The sequence below is a fragment of the Streptopelia decaocto genome (genome assembly GCF_964273445.1).
Source record: "Streptopelia decaocto genome assembly, chromosome: Z".
Classification (NCBI taxonomy): Eukaryota; Metazoa; Chordata; class Aves; order Columbiformes; family Columbidae; genus Streptopelia; species Streptopelia decaocto.
In genome coordinates, this window is record NC_138657.1 from 24,072,680 (window position 1) to 24,093,259 (window position 20,580).

At 38.5% G+C, this 20,580-nt stretch overlaps 1 protein-coding gene across 1 annotated transcript in view; it reads right to left on the reverse strand.

Annotated features, from left to right (window-relative positions):
• The window catches only part of PCSK5 (proprotein convertase subtilisin/kexin type 5), a 193,029-nt gene that overhangs the window by 36,968 nt on the left and 135,481 nt on the right, over nucleotides 1-20,580 (reverse strand). Inside the window, exon 10 of the mRNA XM_082075872.1 lies at nucleotides 10,868-10,971. Within this exon, the coding sequence (XP_081931998.1) occupies nucleotides 10,868-10,971 (104 nt within the window). The remainder of the gene's footprint in view (nucleotides 1-10,867; nucleotides 10,972-20,580) is intronic.

Sequence of the window (20,580 nt, forward strand, 5' to 3'; positions counted from 1 at the left end):
CAGTGGCTGTGTCTGTTCAGAAGTGTCAGTGTTCCAGAGGGATATTTACACTCAGACTAATTCCTGAGTAAGCACAGGGCTGCAGCAGCTTTTGGCAGAGGAAGGATATACACAAATAAGCAGAAAGCCATAACAAAGTGTTTTGCGAATTGTTTAAGCATAATGATGGTGATTTTTAGAACTAAAACTACACCAACACCACCACAAAGCAGAGAAATTATTACTTAACTAAGCAGACTTCACACGACCCCCACAGAGATATACAGTAGATTCTAATCAGTAACCTGAAGCATAAAGAAGTTAAACAATAAGCCAAGTCTACATAGATAGCTGCACCAGTAATGCTGGTAATAGACTTTGTGGATGAATTTCTGCATCTGCTGACTTAAAAGCAGCCCTTCAATAGCTGATATTTTTGGAGAGAAAAAGTGATACAGTTATAAACAACTTAAGGTATCTAGCTGATCTGAGTTGTCCTATGGAGGTCCTCGTCTTTCCCTATAATTACTCCACATCCTGCCAGGTTGCTCTAAGTGCTTAAAATACTGTATGGTGTGATCTGCTTCCTAACTGCCCTGAAACTTAGTTTCACTGAAGTGGACACACTCCAATAATAAAACAACTACCAGTTTTTTAATTACTGACACACACTACAGCATCGCAAGAGCAATGAAGAGCTTTGATGTTCTCAAACATAGGTGCTTGCTGTTTTATAAAAAAGACAGAGCTACCCCATGCACAAGATGCTCACCATTGCCATGGGCATATAAAAGTATGGCTAGATATTTGCCTAGAACATTCTCACAAGTGTACTGTTTTGATAATTAGTGTATAAAGAGGTCATGCAATTGCATACCACTTTTAAGGACTTTTATTTTAAAATGCAGTCTTCATTGTCTATAATTATAGCTGTGGAAAATTCTATAATTTATCACTCACTTTTAAAATTCGTTGATCCTGGTTCTTCTTTCTTAATGCTGTAAAATGGAAATCTACATTTCACATGAAGTGGACTCTTAGGTTATGAGTCCATAGGGGAAGACATATATCCCTCCCCTTCCTCTCTGACCCCCAGTCCTTTGCAGAAGTTTACAAAAGGTCTGAGTTAGGCTTGTTAAAAGAAAGTAATGCCAAAGGTTATCGTTCCCATAGTGTGCCTCCTGCTAGTGCTGTCAGTCCACTTGTCAATGTTTGGAATAGTAGGAGCTGCAGAGCATAGTAATTGCACATAGCTTTCTATCCAGGACAGACAGACAACGAATCTGTCAGTTGTTGAGCAGAGGCACTATTCTTTTTAAATTCTTTGTCTGCTATTCTCATCATGGTTTGGTGACAATTCTGAGTGCTATTATAATAGAAATTTAAATCCTTATTTTGCCTTTTGCCTGCTGTTACTCCTGCTTTACAGCTATTTAATTTACATTTTTAAAAACATGTAAATTTGACTCACAATATATGACCCCAGCAAAACAACCAGCTGTAACACAAAATGTCAATCTAATTCTCTTTGTGTATTCCAGCACAAGTTTGAAGTTTCTGCTTAGGCTTTGCTTCACATTCACAGCTCTGTTCCTTGCTTTTCAGAGGCAGCAGGGAACAGAGTGCTACAGAGCCAACAAGTAATGAGAAGCTTTGATAATGAAGAGTTTGAGGCTGGGAGAAATAATGGCTTCTCCCTGGCTTCTCTGAGAAATTCCCTCTCCTCCTTCAGACGTCTCCATCTCTGGAATTATACAGATATATTCCTGATCTTACATGTCTTTCAACTGTAAGCAACATTGTGTGGATCTCAGTCTGTGCTAGGAGAAAAAAACATCCAATAACCATGATCTAGGCTGCAGAATTCAGTATGTTTTCCAGCTATGGTCCTCAAATCCCGAAGAGATTTTAGGTCTTGCTCAAGGCTAGAAGAGTTCAGATACCTGACAATTTGTTTGGGTTTAACATTGACAAATTCCTAATGCAATTTTAATATTACATTTAAAAAAACCTTTATTTGTGATTGTGAGCTGAATTCTTGCATGTAGGAAGGAATCGAGCCATCTAGAAAGGTTGCAGTACCATACATCAAAAGACAATGACTTTAAACTTTCTGCTAAAAAATGCATGTTTTAACACCATGTTTCATCAACTATCTTAATTCTTGTAATATTTTCCCTATCTACACTAATGCCTTCTGTATGATGCAATGATAAAGATTATGGTATTGACCCTGTGATTCCTCTGATATTTAAATGTGGTTTGGGATTCCTGAGGGCACGGTACTTTTCCTATCATACATGCTCTGTCAGTGCTGGGACAGACACTTTCACCTACTGTTAGACTAGCTATTAATTGTAACTGGTTTTCTTCTTTCCTGGTGCTAAACTAAACATTGTTCTGACTTCAAACCACTTCCAAGCAGAAGGCAAAAAGTGTTCAGATTCATCTAACCAGTTCAGCTAGTATAAAACTAATGCCTGCCTATGTGAGTGAGTACCAGCATCTCTCTCAGACTTCACACCCACAAATCTGTTGAAGACTTGGTCATGTATGCATCGCTAGATTATTTTTTCCAAAATACATTTGCCTCACCAGAACTCTTCCTGTGAGCTGTCTACTTAAAATCACAGAATCATGTAAGTTGGAAAAGATGCTTAAGATCATCAAGTCCAAGCGTAAACCTATCATTGCCAAGTCCACCTCTAAACCATGTCCCTAAGTGTCACATCTACATGTCTTTTAAATACCTCCAGGGATGGTGATTCCACCACTTCCCTGGGCAGCCTGTTCCTCTGTTTGACAACCCTCTCCATGAAGAATTTTTTCCTAATATCCAATCTCAAGCTCCCCTAGTACAATTTGAGGCCATTTCCTCTTGTCCTATCACTTATTGCTTGGGAGTAGAGACCAACACCCTCCATGCTACAACCTCCTCTCAGGTAGTTGTTGAGAGCAATAAGGTCTCCCCACAGCCACCTTTTTTTCTGCAGATTAAACAGTCCCAGTTCCCTCAGTCGCTCCTTGTAAGACTTATGCTCCAGACCCTTCAGATCTTCTCTGCCCTTCTTTGGACAAGCTCCAGCACCTCAATGTCTTTCGTGTAGTGAGTGGCCCAAAACTGAACACAGGATTCGAGGTGGGGCCTCACCAGAGCTGAGTACAGGGGGATGATCACTGCCCTGATCCTGCTGGTCACACTATTCCTGATACAAGCCAGGATGCTGTTGGTCTATTTGGCCACCTGGACACACTGCTGGCTCATGTTCAGCCACCTGTTGACCAATACCCCCAGGTCCTTTTCTGCCAGGTGGCTTTCCAGCCACTCTTCCCCAAGCATTGTCTGGGGTTGTTGTGACCCCAGGACATGACCCAGCACTTGGCCTTGTTGAACTTCAGACAATTGGCCTCAGTCCATGGATCCAGCAGGTTCAGATCCCTCTGTAAGGCCTTCCTACCCTCCAGCAGATCACTAGTCCCACCCAGTTTGGTGTCATGCGCAAACTTACTGAGGGTGCACTTGATCTCCTCAACCAGATCACTCAGAAAGAGACTAAACAGAACTGGCCCCAATACTGAGCCCTGGGGAACACCACCAACCAGATTTGACTCCATTCGTCACAACTCTTTGGGCACAACTGCCCAGTCAGGTTTTTACCCATCACAGAGTACACCCATCCAAGCCATGAGCTGCCAGCTTCTGCAGGAGAATGCTGTGGGAAACACTGTCAAAGACTTCAGTAAAGTCTAGGTAGACAAAATTCACAGCCTTTCCCTCATCCACTAAGTGGGTCACCTAGTTACAGAAGGAGATCAGACTGGTCAAGCAGGACCTGCCTTTCATAAACCCATGGTGACTGGACGTGATTGATTGGTTGGTTTTCCTGTATGTGCTGCATGATGGCACTCGAGATGTTCTGCTCCATAACCCTCCTCAGGACTGAGATCCGACTGATAGGCCCATAGTTTCCCAGATCCTCCTTCTGGCCCATCTTGTAGATTGGCATCACACTTGCTAACTTCCAGTCAACTGGTATTCCCCCAGGTTAGCCAGGACTCCTGATAAATAATTGAAAATGTCTTGGTGAGCACCTCTGTCAGGTCTCTCAGTATCCTTGGATGTATCCCATCTGGCCCCATATATTTGAGTGTGTCCATGTGGTGCAGCAGGTCACTAACTTTTTCCCCTTGGATTATCGGGGCTTCTTTGCTCCCTAATCCTTGTCTTCTGGCCCAGGGGGCTAGGTACCTGGAGCACAACTGGTCTTACTGTTAAAGGCTGTTACTGTTAAAGGCTGAGGCAAAGAAAGTATTTAGTATCTCAGCCCTTTTCCTCATCCTTTATTACTATGATTCCCCTCACATCCAACAAAGGAATGAGATTTTCCTTAGCCCTTCTTTTGTTGTTAATGTATTTACAGAAATGTTTTTTAAGGCCTTTTACTGCAATATCCAAATTAACTTCTAGTTGGGCTTTGGGCCTTCTAATTTTCTCCCTGCATAACCTCACAACACCCTTGTAGTCCTCCTGAGTGCCTGTCTCTTCTTCCAAAGGTCATAAACTCTTTTTCTTTTTTGTTTTTTCCCCCCTGTCTTCCAGCCAAAGTTCTCTATTCAGCCAGGCCGGTCTTCTTCCCTGCCAACTTGTCTTTCAGCACACAGGGACAGCCTGCTCCTGCGTCTTTAATATTTCCTTCTTGAATAATGTCCAGCCTTCCTGGACTCCTTTGCCCTTCAGAGCTTCCTCCCAAGGGACTCGGCCAACCAGCCTCCTGACCAGGTCAAACTCTGCCCTTCAGAAACCCAAGGTAGCAGTTCTGCTGACCACCGTCCTTACTTCTCTGAGAAGAGAAGCCTCAATCATTTCATGATCTCTGTGCCCAAGACAGCTTCCAACCCTCACATTGCCCACAAGTCCTTTTTGCGAGCAACAGGTCCAGTGGGGCACCTTCCCTAGTAGGCTTACTGACCAGCTGTGTCAGGAAATTGTCTTCCACACACTCCAGAAGCCTTCTAGACTTTTTCCTCTCTGCTGTGTTGTATTTCCAGCAGACATCTGGTAAGTTGAAGTCCCCCATGAGAACAAGTGCTAGTGATCATGAGATTTCTCCCAGCTGCTTACAGCATATTTCATCTGCCTCTTCATCCTAGTTGAGTAGTCCTCAACAGACTCCCACCAGGATGTCTGCCTTGTTAGCCCTCCCCTTGATTCTTATCCATGAACACTTGACCCTTTCATCACCATCATCAAGCTCTAGGCAATCAAAACACTGCCTCACATACATGGCTCCACCACCTCTTCTCCTTCCTTTCCTATCCCTTCTGAAGAGTTTATAGCTATCCATTGCAGTAGTCCAGTTGTATGAGTCATTCCACCATGTTTCCATGATGACAACTATATCATTGTTTTCTTGCTGCACAGTGGCTTCCAGCTCCTCCTGTTTGTTGCCCATGCTGTGTGTGTTGGTACAGATGCACTTAAGCTGGGCTCTTGATCCCTCCACCTTTTTGTAGGGAGAAGCCCTAATTCCTATGTGACTGTTATCAGGTTCTTCTGTGGTTTCTAATACATTAACAACCCTAGTGTCTTTGTTATTGCATGGATCTCCATCCACTGCCTCTACTGAGATGGCCAGGGTGCTGTGTGCATTAGTACAGGGACATTCCAAATGTGCCCTAGTGTACTCAGCATGTTGTGAATCAGACCAGAGGACATCAAAAACCACATTGTCCATCAAACATTGGCATGCTGCCCCCAAGCTTATCTCTAATGAGCCTGGTTTTGTCTCTTTCCCCCTTCAAATTGAGTTTAAAGCTCTTTCAATAAGCCCTGCTAAGTGCTGCTCAAAGATCTTTTTCCTTTTTTGAGACAGGTGTAAAGCATCTGTCACCAGCAGGCCTGATGTCCTGTGACAAACTGATGGTCAAAAAACTCAAAATTTTGCCAGTGACACCAGCCCCAGAGCGACTTAACTGCTGGATCTTCCTGTTTCCTCCCTCATCATTCTCTGCAACTGAAAGGATAGAGAACACTGCTTGTGCTCCTGATCCCTTAGCCATTTGTCTAATTTGGCCCTGAAGTCTCTTTTGATTGCCCTTGGACTTCTTATTGCAACTTCATCACTGACTACATGAAAAACCTTACTTATTAAGGTTCTGGTTTGTGTGTTTCACATTTGGAAACGGTATGTTATATGCTTATTTCTTCACAAATGTACTTTCCACAACATTAAAATTGTGTATCTTAATGTCTGGTAAATATTACTCCAGATGTCAGATTCTTCTGATGATGTTTTCATTGCACTAGTGGTGTAGAGAGCAAAATTACTGAGATGAAACCTTTCTCAAGGACTAATGCATTTGGATAGAAAATCTGGCTTAAGGGTTTCCCTGGGTTGTATAGAGCTGCAGAAATAGCTAAGTGTCATGGCTTGGCAATGAAGCCATTGGCCTGCTGAGAAAAGCAGGTGGCCAGAGGACACGGTGCTTAGGGGTACTCCTGTTGAGGAAACACTCAAGCCAACACAGCCCTGGGAAAGTGAGAGACAAGTCACAAGTGAGATAACCTGCATTTGCCCATGTTTGTCAACAAGAAACTTACCAACAGCATTCTAAATTGTCTTCCTGAAAGTATCAGTTAATCTTTCAAGCACGAAAAGCATTATTCTAGCTTGCATAGGATATAGTCTTCCTCACTCCTACAAAGACCAATGCAACTCCATGTGTTTGGCATCAGATTGCCAGTTACTCAAAACTGGGATGTTACAGCAGCCAAACTCAAAGGCCGTGTTTCACTTTTTCCACGCACCATGTGTTTGGGTGTCAGGAGTGGGTAAAGAGCTGATACTGGCTGCTAACGGTGTGTGAAAATATCAGCTAGCACCTGTAAGACTGGAAGGTCTTTTGATAGAGGAACAGCTTTGATTGGTTGACATACCCATTCACAAGTGCTTGCTATTTTTCTTATGTCTTACGCCAGCTTCTAACAATGAATTAAAAACATACTTTTAAAGTTACTGAAAATACGCAGCAGGGTGTTTATGAATATTTTGTCTTCTCTGAAATGTATACACTATTGTGAAGATTTTCTTGCTGGTCTCTGAATTTCTGCCTTACACTAATTTAAATCTGGCCAGTCTAGTTCTCCTATCTAGGAGCGTAAATAGGCTTGTCTCTGTCTTACTCCCAGAGTGGTAATGCTCTGCTCAAACAAAAAATAATCACCAATTTTATTAAATATTGTAATTAAGCAATTATATTAAAAGGCTGTAAAATATTAAGTGAGCAATTCTCTCCAGTGGTCACTCTCCAGAGGAAGCAGCAGATACTTTGTCTAACCTAAAGGGATGTGACATAACTCTGGTAGTCTGTTACTCCTTGACAAATGAGATGCCTTTCAGTTTCCATAGGAAGAATATCTCTGCTGGGCCTAGGAATGGTGTTAACATGAAAAAAGGTGGCTAGAATTTTGATTTCCTTTAATCTTTCAGTAACATTTTATTTCACTGTACTGATCTGCTATCATCTGTACTTTAGAGCCAGAAATGGTGAACAATGTTCTCTAAAAATCTTCCTGCAAATTAATAGTATTACTTCACTGCAAATGGTCTGTTTCTCCAGAGACACTATTTTACAGTATTTGGAGCTTCACTTACAGGTAAAGAATTGTTCAGCTGATTTTATCATTGTTCTTAAAACTGCAGTTTCCTTCTGTATCTTTCAATGTACAGACAAGTCAGCGTTAATGCAGCAATCCCTTTTTATGAATGCAGTTGTATGCTCTGTTGTTGACCAAAAAACTGACAGAACAAGGAGCCTTTGCATACCAATCTGCCATAGCAAAAACAAATCTACAGTTTTGATATCTTCACAAAAACTGATGTTCTGTAGTATTTTTCATTACAATCAGCTAATTAACTGTTTTAATTATGTACAATCCTTTTGATTTTGAAGCAAAATTGAGCATAACATGTATTTTCATGTAGTAACAAATTATATGTAGAACTAATCAGCTGGAGAATATCCCAAAATGAGTACTCAAGTCTTTATTTTTGAGACTATCAGGTAATAAATTCCTAAGGAAAGATACATGCTGGCTGACAACAAAACAATAATAAAAAATTATCACAAAAAAATTCTTGCCCATTCCTGACTTAATTATATTGACACGCATTTAACAAATGCTGCCTACTTGCCAGAAAATTAAACAAATAATGGGCACTGCTTTAGCAAATCACTAGCTGGTTCAAATGATTTTAATGAATTAATCTTTCTTTTTATGAATGTAAGACAGGAAAAAAAAAAAGGAGATCTTGCAACCAGTAATGACATCTGTGAGCTCTTTCTGTGTGTTCTGCAATGGCAAAACACTGCCAGACACTATAGCGAGGGACAGGGTTGCCATGCAGCCCAGCAAAACAGCCCGCTGAAAAGGCATGCTGACCCACTTTCAACCACCAACTCTTGCTGACCCTTTGTTGAGTGAGAGGTTCTTCCAAGTTTTTGTTGTTTTCACCCTTTCAGTTCTCATTTCTAAAGGAGTAAGCTTGTCTCTCTCTTTCTCTTTGTTTATTTCTTTCTTCCCCAGTATGCATTGAATAAAGGCAGATTGTTTCTTGTCACTGTCATTGCTTTAGTTAACTTAAAAAAGGTCTTCCACCCTTTCCTCTGTTAAGAACATGCTGTGGAAGAAATATGGATCTGGCCATCAGCAGAATTATAATACAATTCCTGAAGGAACTCAGTCTGATCAGAGTAATTCATCTATGAAAAACCATACTTTAATTGTTACTCTTGGCAACAGTGAAGGATAATAATGTAATACTACACTAAATATTGCCACGTGCAATAGTAAAAAAACTTTTTCAGTCTTGCCAGCAGTGGTGTGCAAACCCCCTTTTGAATTCAGGTTTGGATGTTGTGATTTAATCTAAATCTTTTGCTTCTCCTTCTTCCAAAACCAACAGAGGTTTAAAGAGAGCTGCATTTTTATTGGAACCATTTGCTCAGCCTAAGTTGCCAAAATGATTTAGTTAAAACTAGTGCTTTTATTTGGGTTAAGGTTGATTCCTGAGCTCCACAGAGGTCGAGGCACACAGTTTGTCTTCCTCTTTTTCAATGCCACCATGGAGTCTACAGCAGCGCTCTGCCAGCTCAAGTTGCATTTCCTGAATCTCAGTCTCCCAGTTGGGCTTAAGATTTTGCACAAGTGGAGGAGATACATTTTTTCAGCCTTTTTACTCACTATTTATCTGCTACAATGCATAGAAAAATGTCTGGTTCCAAGGACTCATAATAAGCAGGCTCCACTGGTGCAACAGTGCAAGTCCTGCTGCCAATGCTGCTACTGCTGGTGTGTTAGCACGACCTCTCCTCTAATAATGAGTGACAGCTGCTGTGAAATGCCTCACAGGGTGTTTGCCTCTCTTGGACAACAAGTGGGAAAACATAAAAATATAGAATTTTGGAAGTGAGTTATGGAAAAAAATCCTCTATGCTACTTGAAAAGCATTGTTTGAATTTCAGATAGCTCCAACAAAACAATAATACAGTCACAGTCTCCTGCCAAAACTTTTTGAATCCTAGGAAATGTTTCACAGTAACAAATACTGTAATGTTATTGCTATTAAGGAAGTATCTATTTCTCACTATGTATGTGTTTTTGTGTGTGGGCATGCACTTGTAAACCTTCACGTGATGAGGGAGTTCAAGTCAAATACACTTTTCTAAATCTATCCCCTGTAGTTAGAACCTGGTTTGAATCAAAAAATGAAAGTTTTTTTGATTTAGTTTCTATTCCATTGCAGCAGAAATGTCATAGGTCAGAATGGTATATTAAAGAATTGCTATGGTAGCAGTGCCTTGATCTGAAATAGATTAAAGCTAGGCTTCAGTTTTAAAGTGAAACCAGGGTAAGGATTTGATGTTCTTGTATATTACATTCTTCTCTCAGGAGATTGTAGCACAAAACAATTCAAATCTCATCTTAAAAGAAGTACTGTAGACTTGAGTGGAATTCTCATGAAAAAAGAACCAGAAATATGCTATTCTGTGGTGTGGTTTTTTTTTGGTTTGTTTGTTTTGTTTTGTTTTGTTTTGTTTTGCTTTTTCCAGATGCAATCCAAACTGAAAGCAGTAAGATTTTAGTGAATGGGAATCAGAAGCCAATCTGTGTTGAAATACAGTGTTGTATGGATTCAAGGTCCAGTTTTAACCCATCCCGAAAATATACATCTTATTTGATAGCAGAAATGTTTACCTCTGCTTGCATTACAAAATAGGGGAAAAAAAAAAAAAGTAGCTTCAATACAAAATTACAAACTGTAAAAATTTTAGAAACCTACATGACATGGATAGTATGATTTCTGTCTCATTAAAAGTCCTTATAGCTCAAGATTTGATTTTATTCTAAATCTGACAGCATTCTTAAATATAAATAAGGTAGGGTGAATCATACTAAACAGAAATTAGAAAATATTGTTTTGTGATTTTTAATTAAAATTGTCACCAATTCTGAATGAAAACGTTGTCTGAATCCAGAAACTGCTTCATCTTCAACTCTAGACTATTTTATTAAAATGCTAGCTATACAAGAAAAAACTAAAACCCACCAATTAACTTAGTTTTCTGCCAGCAGCACATGAAATAGGACTGATAGGGATTAAGAAGATCTGGCCAATGCATTTTGTAGCTGCTATTAATATTTTTGGGTTTAGTCATTCTGAGAGGCTTTCCTCATAAAAGGAAGACAGGCCCTTTCAGTTTGAGCCTGAAAGGTCTCAATACTATGCACACGTAGGGTCAAACAAACTACTTAAGATTATTCCTTCTTCAAAAACTATCAAATAAAGTGCTGCCTCTGGTGGCAAATAAGAAAGGAAGCTCTCACCCTTATAACCAGCTGCATTCGTTTTCCAGTCGTTAGCATTCAGATGTCCTGCACGTGAAGTCCTGACAATAATATGCTGTATGTCTCTCCAGGTCAGAAATGGACTATGAAAAAGGGGAAAGACAAAAGTCACAGATCAGACATGTTTTACCAGAATGCAGGGACACAAAGTCATGTAAGCTAAAAAATATCCAAACCAACCCAACCCTCATTTCTCTTCTCTGCTTTCCTTTGCTCCATTCAAAATAATGTGTCCTAATTTTATAGAATTACTACAAGAAATTATTTATCCAGCTGGGAAGTTTGAATTAAGCAGACTATAACAATATATGATAATATTCTATTATATAAAACTTAAGGGAAGATGAAGGAGTACATTTCATGCAGAGGTATTTTTTATGACCACCAACCACTGCTTGTTATTTACCTTGACCAGTGCAAGGGAAAAAATAGCAAACTACTTGCTTGTTAAAAAGCTCTAACAAATCTTACTAACTGGGTGCTCAATCTGGCAATTGCTTTAGACTTACAGCTCCTCTGTTGCCTCTGTTGTTATTCATTTGTCTATTACCCCCAGTGTTGTAATTCACTGAGGATCTGCATGTATTCTTCCAGAAGACCTAGCAGCCATCTCTGAATCTGAATCATTACAGACCAAGTGCCTGATTGGGAAGATGTGTACCTCTTCAAGGGATTTCTAATAATATGACCTCTGCACATGTGAAAACAAGAGGCCATTTGCATCCTCCCTATGACATTAATACCTACTGATCTTGTAGGACACAAGTAAATTTTTAGGTAGTATAGTTTTCTTGTTTCTCTTAGATTCACCCCAAGGAGAATTTCTTTTCTGAGAAGATGATATAAAGGTGCATGTCCATAATTGGGGTATTTTTTCTTTCTCCTTCCAATTTCTCAGGTTTTCTATCATACATAAGAAGACAAATAGTACTCAATTTGAAAATGTGGTTTAGTAGCGGGAGTGATAAACTGGGCCACTAAAAAACGAAGAGGAAAAGAGTACTGCAGTGCATAACACCCGTCACTCAGTATCATCCTCAGAGTATCATTATCTGCCCCTATTCCACTCACTGGCACAACTCTGCTCAGTTGTAATGTTAAGATAGACCAGAATGAAGTTTATCAGATCCAGCGTTGGCTGTCTACATTGTCTTGGACTAGGCAGTCACTGAAAACCTGGCAAATCTTGCTCCAGTTCCTTAAGACACACTCTTGTGTCTCTCAGACCTAAAAGTCACTTGGGATGACAATCAAGTGACTTATTCTCGGCACTTATTTTTAAGGCATGATACTTGGGCTCTGCTTCCACATTCAGGTACCACACCAAGGCAACAGCCATAAGAGTGAGGTGAAGTTCATCCCATGGGTGATTGTGTGTCCCTTTCTGGGGTGAGTGGGACATTGCCATCAGATGGCATGATGCTACACTCTTAAACCAACACATTGTCAAGTTATTAGAAATTTCAATGAGAAGCAGACACAGGATAACAACAAGCATGCAGAAATACTTAATTCTTCTTTAAGTCCCCCTGACAGCGGAAGACACAGAAAAACTCACTCATCTCTGATCTACACTGATCAATGTCATGTGGATTGGCATCTCACACACATTGTTTTGCACCTTCCAGAACTTGTTTTGTCAAAAGAATCTATTTTTTGAAATACTTTAGTAATCAGTGTTTTATGGCACTTAAATATGGAAGTAGTACTTGTTTATCCGGTGAGCTGAAATCAACTATTGGGAAGCAATCAGTGAACAAAAGTAAAATCTATTAAAAATGAGCACTTTCTTTTTCATTCAAGATGTATCAGTTTAGGCTTTCAGGTGGCAAATTTCAGCTTCTGCCAACTGCAGCTTAAGGAGAAGGCAGGAGAGAGGCAGAAGTTATGTTATACCTGCAGTCAACTTGTTGATTTAAAAGTTTGCTCCTTGCACTCCATGTGCATGTATACATATATTTATGGGTATTAACCAATAGAAGTTCACCTGTGTTGGTGGAATTACTAAAAATGAAAAACAATTTCAGAACCATGGTCCGTATTTCCAGGCTGGAGAGAAAATTTTGGGACACATAGGACATTCACTCACATATAACTGATTTTTACATGTTTTATTTCCCAATAGTCTTACCATCCATATGCTTGAAAACAAATAGGAGTTCCCTAAAAATGTCGGACTTCTTTTATGTAACAAGACTGTAAGGAATAATGCAAAGACAGGGGCCAAATAATTTAACTATACATATTTTTTCTTGTTTCCTTTGCAGTAATATGATTTTAATTCTGAGAGTATCTTTTCCATTACAAAACATTTCCCAGTAGGTGTGTGGACCATGGGTATGCTGATGTAATCTAGTGCTCTTCTACACCACAGAAAGTGGCAGGTATTCGTCTAGAGTCAACACCAAAAGTCCCGTCTATGCTTATTGTTGAAACAGGAAGAGGTCACAGAACAATCTGAAGAAGAAAGATGATTTTTAAGTGAATCTCTTATTAATAGTAGCCAGCTTTGTCTGTAATTTCTTCCAAGTTGTATGAATTCATAGCCATTTAATTTCTCTTTGTTTTTGTTGACAAGATATAGGAATATTACCATGTTTAAATTATTATGTTATTTTTCAGGAGAGATGCTGCCTTCTATCCCTGAGCATTTATTAAAGCACTAATATGCCCATAGATACATTTTCTTTTCTTAAAGTGGAATTTCTCAGGCTAGACATTTGGACTAGAATGACAGTAATTGTTTATCCAGCTGAGCTGGTAAAAATGACTGAAATAAAAGAAAAAAAGTCATGAAATGTAAGGAGCATTAAGGGTTTGTAACACAGGGTGTGCTTGGACAGTCACGTAACACGCTTTAAGAAAAAAAATCAATATAATTTTATACTGGCTCATGAATTTCACTGGAAGACTGTGTAAAGTCTTAGAAAAACATGCTTCAGGCCTTCAGGAAGACCTCCAGTAATCCCAAGAGCTGCATTCTTTATAGTCCTGAATCTAAACAATCTGTTTTTCTATAAAGCAAGCTGTCCATGCTACTGGTAAAAAATAAGGCACTCAAATACTCTCAGCTTGTAAAGGAGAGATTCAAGATAGGACACACTTAAATGATCACTTAAAGAGGAATAATGGATCTAATGATGGATCTAACTATGCTTAGAGAAAGTGTCTAAAGATATAGTAGTCTTCACTTGATGATACTAACCTGTCATAAATTTGCCTTAGTTGCTCAGTCAGCAAATGAGATTAGGTCTTGTAATCATGGCTTACTTCTAGAAACAATGATCACAGCAGCTCTTGAAAACTGAGCTATTCACTGTTCTATCTACCATCCTTACCTAATCATAAAAAATAATGTAAAGATGTCTGGGGCAGAAAACTTTGATCAAAGTTCTGATTTACAGGACATGACATCATATATGGTTAAATCAATCTGTCTTTTATGCAGCCTCCAAATTTTATTTTTTACTCTATGATTCACAAGATTTTTATGTTATCTTCTCAAGGAATGGCAGTTTGGGCATATTTATATTTAAGAGGTTTAACAGCAGAAGAACAATATTCAAACCAATTTCTGTAGCCTACTACGGGACCTTCACTATACTAGGAACTGAGTTATTGCCAGGTTGAAATTTTCCCTGTACAGTAGACACCTAATTTGAAACAAGATAGGTCTGTAATTGTTTGCCCATTTTTTTTTAAAAGAAACCCTAACAAAAAAAAAAAAAGAAAACAAAAGAACAGAAAAGAACAAAAAAGAATAGACAAAAGAGAAGGAAAGAAGGAAAGGAAAGGAAAGGAAAGGAAAGGAAAGGAAAGGAAAGGAAAGGAAAGGAAAGGAAAGGAAAGGAAAGGAAAGGAAAGGAAAGGAAAGGAAAGGAAAGGAAAGGAAAGGAAAGGAAAGGAAAGGAAAGGAAAGGAAAGGAAAGGAAAGGAAAAAGAAGAAAGAAGAAAAGAAAAGAAAAGGAAAGGAAAGGAAAGGAAAGGAAAGGAAAGGAAAGAAAAGAAAAGAAAAGAAAAGAAAAGAAAAGAAAAGAAAAGAAAAGAAAAGAAAAGAAAAGAAAAGAAAAGAAAAGAAAAGAAAAGAAAAGAAAAGAAAAGAAAAGAAAAGAAAAGAAAAGAAAAGAAAAGAAAAGAGAAAAGAAAAGAGAAAAGAAAAGAAAAAAGAAAAACTGGAACTATGTCAGAATAGCAGTTCATTTGGAGAAAGAAGAGGGTTTGTGGGTTTTTTTTGTTTTTTTTTTTTGTTTTTTTTTTTAACAAGATAGTCTAGCAGCCAATTTTGAAGCATCTGGAAAAATCACAGAATTGGTCAAATATTTGTAAAACATGTCAAAATTGGATCCCAAGTGAGTAAACAGTTGTTTGCTAGCCATCTGGGCCCCAGATCCAGACAAGATGTCACTGATGTTAATTGATTTACCACTTGATTAATCTCAGAAGAATTAATGGCTAAACATCTTGAAATGAACAAATGCATTAACAAGAAGAGTCCTAACTCTGCTTGATAATGGACTGATTTCAAAAAATGGGCAATCTCCTTCCAGAAATTTTTTTTCAATGTCTCATCTGAAATTGCCTTGGGATTACACATACCAGACAATACTCAAAATCAAACCAGAATAAGCAGAAGTGAGAACAATTACATACAAAAGTGCTTGTACAGCAGCCAAAAACTAATGAATGTTGGGTCCTTAACCAATAGTTACACTCTAAAGTACAGTTGTCTTATTTCAGGCTTCTCAAAATGTTTATGAAACAGGGTAAATGAGAAAAAAAGAAATAGGACAAATATATTAAATTATATTACAGTAATATTCATTTGAGAATCAACTGTGTTTTTAAACAGGCTGCTTAGAAATTGTAGATCATAGTTTCTGGCCAAATCTGATTTCTTCATTCCACAAGCAGTATCCCTAGTGACAATTGGGCTAATCCTGGAAACAGTAAAGAATTCAGGCTCTATATTTTTGCATAATGATACTATGCCAAAAATAACTGTTCAGAATAAGTAATTGGCACAAGAGAGACAATTAGCAAAAGTGTCAGTCAATGAAATAAACAAATAGGGTGAAACTTTTTTTTTTTTTTAGCAAAATGGTATTGTCAGCAACATGAATAATGATAGCTACATTATCTTCATAACCGGCAATTTGAATGTGACAAAGGTGGCTTATGTGAAAAAATATTTCTTGCCAAATAGCAGAGTCTGATAAGAATTGCTGAAAAATACAACAATCTTTTCTTCAAAGAATCAAGGAAAACCACAATATCACTGGGTGAATTTAAAAGAGGATCTCCATTCAATTTGGAAGTACCAAAAATCTTATTTGGAAATCTTTGCTATGGATAATTATTTCTATAAAAACGAGCCTCTGTGTCCTAAGTAAGAGATCATTTTCATCACTAATTTCTGCATAATGCCAACTTTAAGTGATTTATGATAAATTTATAAACACAACTTAAGAAATAGTTGCCTGGTTTATTCACACACTCCCATCACTTACAAGTCAGCCAAATTGTCCCGTGAGATCTGCAACTCTACTACCTGTCCTAATGACTGCAACATACAGCCGCATGGACAGCAATATTAGATATGTTAATAGGAGAATTTCTTCTTCCCCAATATGCATAGAGTCAGTGTGAAGATGACTGGTGCAGCACAGAATTTTAAGAGGGATAAGACATGAAGACAGCCTCTAGTTGTTGTGCTTATCCTATGCTTAGGTGTCTAAATAGTCTGCACCATAATCTTGCATCCTGAAAACAAGAAGATAGAAAAATGGACCCGAGTATTTAACAATCCAGTCCTGCATACACATGGACATACAAAACACGTGTTTTTGACATGTCTGACACAATTCTAGGTTCTAATCATCACACATGCTGCAAATAATCCTGTCAACTTCCTGCCAGAAAAGTAGAGAATATTATGTGCTTGCTGATCAGCTTGTAGATCTTTCCCTGTAAAGGTAACTTAAGCCTCTGCTCTAGTGGTCTTTTCATTTTCTGACCTGTTAAACCCTGGTTCATTCAAACAGTATATCAAACAAAACCATTTGGTTACTTCAGACTTAGCTCTCAGTTCCTTCTTTGCTCACACTTCTTTCCTGAGTTCCAGATTGCTTGTCAAAAATTTGGCATTTCTCCTGCTAGTTTCTGATTTGCTTTCAATTTTACCCAATGAGATTCTTTTGAAAGAAACTCAAGCCTGGCTAAAGATGACAGTCCCTTAGAAAATTTAATGGCAACTGAAAATAGTGTAAGTGAAAGGTCAGGTATCAGTAGTGTTAACAGCACATGCAATATACATCTATCTAAACAGATGTGCAACTAACAAAATTTTGGGAAAATATCTTTCTATGATAAAAATTGTTGTGGGTAGTATTTTACACTAATTATCATATTCCTCCTCCTTTTCCCATTAGTAGCTTAATTTAGAGACTGCTTGAACAAGAGCAGCGATACACATCTGAAAACAAATTGCTGACTAAAACTTATTAAGAACACATAATTTAAACTAATTACATTCTGAAGTGTCCTGATATTTGCCAAGTTTCACCATGGAAAGACTCACTGGATCCATCTATTTCAATAGCCACTGAGTAACTTCAGTACATCACTCATATTTTAAACATATAAATCTTAAGCATCTCAAGCTCACAGGCTGTACCATATCAGAATTTTCCATTCAAAGCTATAGCTTCTTAAACATCTTTTCAAGGTAATAGCATTTGCCTGTACAACATCGTCTTTATCAGTTTATGTCTGGCTATACTTTATGTCATTCACTCTCTATTCATGCAGAATCTCCATAATTTCTGCAATGCATCCTATGCTCTTCATAATTCAGTGTCTGAAGGCTTTTGCATTGGCTAAAACCATCTTTTTGGATTATCTTAATATTGGTTTTTTTAGGATAGAATACAGAGAAGTTGTGATAGGACAGGACAGATCTATTCCTTTAGATGAACAGTAGGATAAGCAGCCATAGATCTACCAGCAATGGTGTTCTGGTGTACCTGTGTCAAATCTGCAGTGCACACAGTGGTGGAAGATTCCAGAGCCTGCAGAGTATCATGTGTTTCCCAGAGACAGAAAATACTAAGTGCCAAAAAGAAAACAATCAGTGACCCAGCTGCAGGTTGATAATGATGACTTTCTGAGGAGAAATCCCTTGACAGATGGGTACCTGAGTCACGGCCCTTATTGTGCCTTCTCCAGAGGAAGAATGAAATGGAACCATCCAAAAGACAGTGCGCACATTTTGCTGGGGGACAACAGAGTGGAAGCAACAACAAAAACCTTTGTTCAGTTGCCAGCTTTAGAACCAGCTGTGACTGTGCATGTGGGGAAGCCTTATACCATTGCAGACCGTTACGATTAGCATGGTACCCAGGCCATCAGTTTGACCTATCTGCCAAGTATGATGATAGTGATCACTTTAAATATAGTTGAGCTATGACACTGTGGTGCAAGGAATCTCAAAAGAAAAGCTGCAGGGAGACTGCAATCCAGTCCCTCTTCCACCTTGTTTTCCTCTTGCTGTAACAACACAGATAGGGAAAAGCAGATGGGCTCCTCGCTCTCCAGGCAAACAGCCAGCAGCACCTCTAAGAGCAGACAACCCTCACAGAGACAACCCATAGCAGCCTGTAAAAGCTGAGGCTGGGGAACACTTGGAAGAACCAAGAAACTACAGGGGATAGACCTGCCAAACTCTTAAAACTCTGAACTGAGCACATGCCAACTGAGATTTTTGAAGAGCTTGTGAAAATAAAAGGCATTGCCCTGGCACCAGAACAATGGCTATCCACTTGTTCTATTTCTAGCTGTTGCTCCAAAGCGCAGACAGTGAAACTCAATGAAAAAGTTAAAAATGTTCACAGTCAAACATAATTTTTTTCAACCTAGACTCAGTTTAAGAAACGTCTGGACGGAATTTTCTTAAAACCTTTTTAAAGCAAGTTACATGGAAAATTTCAGATGGAATTATTATCCTTTGGCAAAGTTACATGTAACTGAAAACAGGACCTTAAAATGGGAAACACTGGGCAACCTGAATTCAGGAAAGTACTTCCAAGTCAATCTCAGTATAATAACTGAAATTGCATAAGTGGTGCAGGTTGTTAAGGTTCAAGAGAAACACAGGTTCTAAATTAAACATTTATTTATGTTTATGCTTTTCAAATACTTTACCACTAAGAGTATTATTTTAAAACTACTCCAAAAATGAAAAGATACACAAAAAGTTGTCTAAGTCATAGACTTAAGTGTTCCCTTTTATAATAGGCAGTCAATAAATGGAGCAAAGACCTAGCTAAAGCTGCTGGACTTAACTGATAACCTCTCATTTTACAATGGAAGCCTACATATAGAGGTCACAGTACATCCACAGTTCCCTTCAATTGCCTCATCACCTTTAGCCTCTGACCATATTTGCAAAGAAACAAACTCCTCATAACTCTGCCGATATATATATATGTTCTCTGTGTTCAAAACTGTGCCTTGCCAAACAGTATACTGTTTTTCTCCTTTCTATAAGAAAATCAGTCAATATGGGAAGTATTCCAAGTATCTGACCAGCTTTCAGAAATCCAAGGTACCCTCCTCTGACACTCTTGACCCCTTGCAATGTGAACTCCATTTTCTTTTCTCCTTTTGTCTCAGTGATTACACTTGGTTATACTGCCTTTTAGAAGAGTGCAGAGGATTGCCACTTTTTTGATAGGATCATCAGTATCATAATTCACTGAAATTATTTATCTCTTCCTAGCACTACCTTGTTCTAGCGTTGGTTCCATGTAATTAAAGACAAATAAAGTATACAGCTCATGTGAAGAGAATCATGGAAGAAAACAAGACTCTTTCCAAAGCTAGACTCCTGAGTATGCCACAGAGTAGAAACATAACAGATTCACGCTTCCATTTCAGGTGCTACTTCTTACTCATGTTGCAGTTTATATACCATAGGCTGTAAAATATGCATTGGCTTATTGACAGTGGAGCATGCAGTCCACTTGAGGATGTATAATGAATTATTCCATCAGAAACATAAGTTCTTTTTTTACATTTGGCTTCTCCAAAGGAACATGGCACAGTGCCCAATGGAAAAAATGTGTGTCTTGTCTCTCCTGACTCTGATCCACCAAAATCCCAAATGCAAGCCTTTCATCGGTAAGAAAGGGTATCTCTGATATCAACAGTAGGTGGTACTATGCAATATAGATAGTTTATTTTCAGTAAGAAGACCGGTGCCTCTGCTGACTAAATTGATTATACTTTATACCCATAATTTCTGGTTGACAATTAGCAAAATTCAACATTATCTAATGACTAAAAATTGCAATATACAAGAGAGCATTTATTCATAAAGCCTGAGCAGGATACTAGATACACTGGGAACCATCAGATAAAACAATTAACTACTTCAATATCATAAGAAAACCATAGAATATGAAGAGATGTCTTTCTTCATGTGGCAGTTGCATGACTACATTTCTGCATTAAGCCCTCAGATTCCAAACAAACAGCCTGAAATTCAGTTATACTTCTTTGGTTCCTGCAGGAAAACATCCACTTGATACTCAAATAATGGACTGAAAATGCAATTCATTAAAAAAGCTGCATTCACATGATCTGAAATTGGGGTAGTAAGCAGACAACTATCCCAAAACAATTTGTTGCCAGGA